We start from the raw sequence: 7,500 nt of genomic DNA on the forward strand, positions 1-7,500 counted from the left end.
GAAGTGAGGAGTTTCCTTCAGTGTCTGCCCTACATCTCACACCTCAGCTTTAAACGGTAAGTTTACAAAGTCCCTGTGTTTATAGACAAAATACTTTACTGGGACACCTGCCCCAAACCAAGATGTTTCAATATTAAATTAGTATTTAAAGATTTTTTTCTTGAGGTTGGAATCCTATGTTGGAGCCTTGACATAAATCATAACAGTAATTTACATCACACACACAGAATAATTTAAATAAAGAAATCAGTTTATATCAGTTATGAGATCCAGGCTATGAACTCAAGTGATGGAAACATGTAGCACTGAAAGTTCACCTGCTGATCATTTAATGGATACAGGACTACTGTTTGTGATCAGTTTACTGATAAATGCTGTTCCTTCACATGAATACGGCATTACCTGAGATTCAACCCCTATTATTGATCTGAATTGTCATTGTCAGCTACCTACCTTACCCTGAACCTGCTAACACTGGTTATTAGCTGGCTAATGTTAGACAAGTCAAAGGCATTTTGTTCATTTATTTGTTTTTGTTTTTTAAAGTAATTTACTTTTAACAATTAGTTAAAATAAAATAAAAAACAGTGAAAGCAAACTCAAATTGAACTCTATACTCTATTTATTTTTGTCAAAATAAACAGTGCTGCTAATACAAGCGTACTCTATGCTAATTAATTAATTGCTTAATAGCTGGATAATGTTAGCCATGTTAAAGGCATTTTTAAAAAAAAAAGTATTTTGTTTTTAAGAATTTGTTTAAAAAAAACAACAACCTATTAAAAAATTAGTTAAAATATTGAATGCAAACTGAAATTTAACTCTATTTATTTTTGCCAAATCAACAGTGCCTTTAATACAAATCTACCCTACGTTAAATACACTTCTGTCTCGTTTAGCTAGCTGATGTAGATTAGCTTTTTAATTAATGGATCTTAAGCCTTGATGTAACTAGACACTAACAGTCCAGGTCTGACTGACTCATGTCTAAATATCTAGATAATTTCATCAGTCACCCAAGTTACTGTGTTATGTAGATGAGAGAGAGAGAGAGAGAGTATGAGTGTGTGTGTGTGTGTGTGTGTGTGTGTGTGTGAGTGACAGAGAGAGAGAGAGTGTGTGTCAGTGTGTGTGTGTGTGAGAGAGAGAGAGAGTGTGTGTGTGTGTGTGTGTGTGTGTGTGTCTGAGAGTGAGATTGTGTAATAAACAAATAACTAACTAACTAAATAAATAAGTTAGAAGATTAAGAATTATCACCTTTCAAAAATTAAGAACAATCTCTGTACACACACCCTGGTTAACACACCATGTATAACTGTACACACACCCTGGTTAACACACCATGTATAACTGTACACGCAGCCTGGTTAACACACCATGTATAACTGTACACACAGCCTGGTTAACACACCATGTATAACTGTACACGCAGCCTGGTTAACACACCATGTATAACTGTACACGCAGCCTGGTTAACACACCATGTATAACTGTACACACAGCCTGGTTAACACACCATGTATAACTGTACACGCAGCCTGGTTAACACACCGTGTATAACTGTACACGCAGCCTGGTTAACACACCATGTATCACTGTACACGCAGCCTGGTTAACACACCATGTATAACTGTACACGCAGCCTGGTTAACACACGTATAACTGTACACGCAGCCTGGTTAACACACCATGTATAACTGTACACGCAGCCTGGTTAACACACCATGTATAACTGTACACACAGCCTGGTTAACACACCATGTATAACTGTACACGCAGCCTGGTTAACACACCATGTATAACTGTACACGCAGCCTGGTTAACACACCATGTATAACTGTACACACAGCCTGGTTAACACACCATGTATAACTGTACACGCAGCCTGGTTAACACACCATGTATAACTGTACACGCAGCCTGGTTAACACACCATGTATAACTGTACACGCAGCCTGGTTAACACACCATGTATAACTGTACACGCAGCCTGGTTAACACACCATGTATAACTGTACACGCAGCCTGGTTAACACACCATGTATAACTGTACACGCAGCCTGGTTAACACACCATGTATAACTGTACACGCAGCCTGGTTAACACACCATGTATAACTGTACACGCAGCCTGGTTAACACACCATGTATCACTGTACACGCAGCCTGGTTAACACACCATGTATAACTGTACACGCAGCCTGGTTAACACACCATGTATAACTGTACACGCAGCCTGGTTAACACACCATGTATAACTGTACACGCAGCCTGGTTAACACACCATGTATCACTGTACACGCAGCCTGGTTAACACACCATGTATAACTGTACACGCAGCCTGGTTAACACACGTATAACTGTACACGCAGCCTGGTTAACACACCATGTATAACTGTACACGCAGCCTGGTTAACACACCATGTATAACTGTACACGCAGCCTGGTTAACACACCATGTATCACTGTACACGCAGCCTGGTTAACACACCATGTATAACTGTACACGCAGCCTGGTTAACACACCATGTATAACTGTACACGCAGCCTGGTTAACACACCATGTATCACTGTACACGCAGCCTGGTTAACACACCATGTATAACTGTACACGCAGCCTGGTTAACACACCATGTATAACTGTACACACAGCCTGGTTAACACACCATGTATAACTGTACACGCAGCCTGGTTAACACACCATGTATCACAAAAACCCAATGAGTTATTTGTCAGCCTATAATAATCAAATTCAGTCTTTAACCTTCCTGCTTCTATCCACTTGAACATTACTTCAGAATCTAGTGTGGCAAGTTGTAAGCCCTTATTCTTCCGTGTTTTCCATATTGCCAATTTAGCCGTTCCAATCAAATCATTTAGTAAACACATTTTTCTCCTTTTTGAGAATTTATATTTCATTCCTCTGATAAATACCTTGTCAGAAAACCCTTCATCAAATTTACTGAACCAGCTCTTAAGCACCTTGAGAATACATTTTAATCTAGCACTAGTTCCAAATTCTCATCTCCCCGCAGAACCAACAGTCCCCTTTCACTGCTGTATTCAGGAGTGTCACATGTCCGTCTGTAGCTATGGCTCCATGAATAATCCCCCACTGTAGGTCAGCAGTACACTTCTCTACAGCAGGTTTATATTGGGTCCTCCACCTGTCTCTTACAAGGAAGTCTGGGATCAACATATCTGGACACCTTGAGTCTTTTTGTCTCCTCAGTGAGTCTTTATGTATCGTTTCGACTATAATGTAGTACATCGCTTTTTTTTGTTTACATGTATTTAAAATAAATTAACTGAGGAGTCTTAAAAGACAAGACGGAGTCTGCAGCTCCTGCTTCGTCTTCCTCCCTTATTGCTGGGGAGAGTCTTCTTTCTGGAAACTCCTTCTTATATCCCATGTCTTGCATACGGTCATGTCTCTGTCCATTGAAAGTCCTGTGACCACTTGGTAATGCAGTGTAGATTTCTTCCTTTAACTTTGACTCGAGATGTGAAGATTTCAAGCCTGTCACCTCTTTAAGTTCTGTTTAAGTTAAGAATCACGCTTACCGTCTTTTCCCATAACACATCCTTATTGTATAGAAGTCTCTGTGCAGCTTGTATCCTGAAAGCACGGATTCAATTCCTCACGTCCGCCAGTCCTTGACCACCTTCCTGTACTGGTAGGTATAATACTGGTGCACAAATCCAGTGTTGTTCATTCCAGAAAAAGTTTACTGCTGCCCTTTGTATGTTTGAGATCAACTCAAACCTCACTAAATCGAAAATGCTTCAGCTCATTAAAAAGATATTCATGATCTGCGTGATCAAAGGCTTTCTGTTGATTCTTATTGACCTGGTTAAGATCAGTTATGTCCCTTAGTAAAAAAAAAGATAGTTTAAAATAGATCTCTGAGGAATGCAGTTTGTTTGATCATTTTGGATCAGCTCATCTAAACAGTACTTGAATCTATTTGCTTAGAAATATCAAGAATATCCAGAATAAGGGATACATTGTCAAAAAGGACCTCTTGGGGGGACTCAGTAAGTCTGGTCCGAATGAATAACCTGGACCATTATTTTATTCTGCCTAATCTCTAGAGCCTTTGAGAGTGGTTTGTAATCGGTACAAAGAAGTGAAACCGGGCACCAGTTCTTAAAGTCAGTACGGTCTCCTTTTTTGAGTAGAAAGGCGAGCACTGCCCTACGGCAACTCAACGGTAGCCATCCTTTAGCCAAACTGTCATCGAGTACATGCACCGGATCCTCTCCTAGTTCCTCCCAGAAAGACTTGTAGAATTCAACAGGAAGGCCATTGATCCCTGGCACTTTCCCAGACTCCATGCCTTGAAGGGCTCTGTGCAATTCCTCCAGACTCAGCGCACCTGATAGCGCTGCATTAGCTTCTTCAGATATCTGAGGTAAGTTAATGAAGAAGACGCTTTCCTGACTGTGTCCTGACCCAAGTTTGCTTGTGTATAGCTGTTCATAAAAACAAACTGCCCTCTTTCTTATATCTCTAGGGTTTAGTAGAAGCGCTCCAGCCTCAGACCGTAAGGCGTGAATGAGTCTTTTCTGTCTGTTATTCTTCTCTAGAGTGAAAAACTATTTAGATGGTGCATCCATCTGATCTACAGATGTGGCCATTAAAAATGCTCGAGAAAGAGAACATGATCCTGCAATACGCCGTGGTACGCTAGGGCAGGGGTTCCAAAACTTTTCCAGGGCAAGGCCCCCCAAATGCTGTTAACATTCGACCGAGGCCCCCCTTTTGCAAGATGTCTTTAAAACACATTAAAAATACAGACTTCTGAATATATCCCCCTTTTTTTAAATTTAATTAATAATTACATCTTACATCTTTACATTACATTACATTAGGCATTGAGTGTGTGTGTGTGTGTGTGTGTGTGTGTGTGTGGTTGCCTGAGAGTGAGTAAGAGAAAATCATGTATTTATTTATTTTTCACACCAAATTGTTGAGGCCCCCCGTGTCAGATTTTTAGCGCTATCACAGTTGTGTCCCCGGCCCCCACTTTGAAAACCACTGCACTAGGGTATGTCACTCATTCAGTCAGCGCTGGCGAGATAAGACCGTTAGGTGGCAGTTGTGTCACATTCTTTGAGCGAGCGAACTGATTTCTGAAGGCGTAGTGAACATGACATTACATTACATTGAACAGTTAAACGAATTACCTCATCTTGATGTGTTAGTCTTAATGCTATAGTGACAGTAATTTTATAATTTCATTGAACTGTAGAGGTTTGAAACCTAGACCGGACCAGAACACCCAGTGCTTTTACCCCTGATATGTCGGCCAACTGGGTTTTTCTTTTAGAGAGAAGTTCCATGTAGTTTGGATCTCCTGTAGACGCTGTTAACAGTTGCGGTTTAATTACGTCTGTCTCTAAGGCTTTCAAGCATTGGATTAGTTCTCTAGAGCTGTTGTGAATATACTGTTTACAAAATTGTTTTACTTGCACTTTGCCAAAGTCCCACCACCTTTGTAGAGATTTACATGATTTTTTTTGGTTCTAAAATCATCCCAGAATAATTTAAAAGTATCCCTAAAATCCATATTGCTTAATAAATGAGTGTTTAAATGCCAGTATGCACTTTGAGGTTTGATAGAGCTCACGATAAAAGAACACTGCACCATGCTATGATCTGAGAAAAACTTTTAAAAAATACTAAGATGGTGTCTAAAAACAATCTGTCTAGTCTTGCAAGGGATAAAACATTATCACGTGTATGAGTCCAAGTATACTGTCTTTGATTGCCATGTAAATGCCTTCAAACATCACTTAGATCAAGTTCTGTGCAGTTAAAATCACCACCAAGAAATAAAAATTCATCAGTGGAACAGTTCTGCAGCGTAGAACATAACATGTCTAAAAACGTTCTCTATTGCTGAGGTTGGAACATACACACAAATATATAAAAATAAAACTGTCTGTCTTTAATGACTTCTTCAACCTGATATGACACAGGACTAAAACGTTTTGTAAATAAAATTCCAACTCCCCCACTAAGGGTGGTGTTTTGGCTAAGGTCAGAGCTCCCTTCCAATTCTCGTGTCCAGTCCATGGCATTCTTAACATCACCATGTGTTTCCTGAATAAAAGTAAAATCTATTTTTTCTGTTTAATGAGTTCACACAATTCAGTCCTTTTTTATGTTTTTAGCACCATTTAAGTTCTGTGATGCAATGCGCACTTCACTCAACCAAAAATAAAAATACAACCAGCCTCAACAGACAACACACCCTGCTGGGGTTCTTAAACTCAGACCTTCTCACAGCCATAACTCAGTTCTATGCTGAGTTTTCTTATAATCTTCTTTAGCCGATAAACTTCTTTATTTAAACGCCCTTCACCATCAAACGTTTAGATTCATCAGTGAACTGTTTTAGGTCAGGAAAATATTCTAACACGTACCCTTCTTTTGCTTTTAGTCGAATTAAGAAACAGTTTAATGTCCTCTACATCGTAGTTATGACCTGAACATTCACTCTTGGACAGCACTGTGCTGGAGTCAGTTCACTTTCACTCTGTCAGTACGTTTACATGGACAACAATAATCCAATCTTAACCCGATTAAGACAATACTCTAATTAAGAAACTAGCATGTAAACAGCAATTTTTAATTACCTGAATCTGATTAAAGTCAGACTCGAAGTTAACACAAATTGAATTAAGACGTGTGGAGTATTCCTGTTTTACTCGCATTATCGACGTGCGTTACAGACATGTACACATCTTAATCACATTATTAACATCGTGTGAGAGTTTTCACCGCATTGTGCGACAGGACACGATCACACACGGCAGTGTTCAACCGTTTTATGGCAAACAGGAGAGCACAGCTGCGTCCCAAACCGCGTTCTTACCTACTATATAGTAGGCGAAATACATGTGTATATAGTAGGCAAAATACATGTATATAGTAGGCGAAATACAGTACATGTATCTCGGCTACTATATAGTAGGTTTGGGACGCAGCCCATGGCTTCAAGCAGTCGTCTATTAGCACGTACAGCATGACAAATAATTAACTGCATTTGAAGCGTTCGTAAAAATTTAAAATAAAAACACCCAAAACTGTATACGGTACCATAACGAAGACCAACTGTATGTCGATACGGGAAATTCTGGAGGGATGTCGGACGGCGTGGCGCGGTGACGTAATGACGTGTGCTATTAATCTACTTATGTTCTATAACATGTAAAACGGGAACATGACAGGAGTATTCTAAAAGCGACTCGTGTAAACACCTTAATCACAGTATTGTCTTACTCAGAATAAGGTCAATAATTAGATTACTGCTGTCCATGTAAACGTAGTCCGTGTCGTTCTGGTCTTCAGATTCTTCTAAATCGGCTTTCTTCAGTAGTCTAGAGTCATTAACGTTGTCCGAGTTTTTCCTTTATAGTGCCACTTTAAACAATACGTGTTCTGTCTCCATTTCACAGTCATAGTCCCCCTGTTTATTTTCCAGTTTTTCCA

The 7,500-nt window shown here is 39.6% G+C and overlaps 1 protein-coding gene across 1 annotated transcript in view; it reads left to right on the forward strand.

The window, feature by feature from the left end:
• The window catches only part of LOC128616285 (uncharacterized), a 77,390-nt gene that overhangs the window by 45,838 nt on the left and 24,052 nt on the right, over nt 1-7,500 (forward strand). Inside the window, exon 7 of the mRNA XM_053638862.1 lies at nt 1-56. This exon is cut by the window's left edge and continues 376 nt beyond it. Within this exon, the coding sequence (XP_053494837.1) occupies nt 1-56 (56 nt within the window). The remainder of the gene's footprint in view (nt 57-7,500) is intronic.

Source organism: Ictalurus furcatus, chromosome 12 (assembly GCF_023375685.1).
Source record: "Ictalurus furcatus strain D&B chromosome 12, Billie_1.0, whole genome shotgun sequence".
Taxonomy (NCBI): Eukaryota; Metazoa; Chordata; class Actinopteri; order Siluriformes; family Ictaluridae; genus Ictalurus; species Ictalurus furcatus.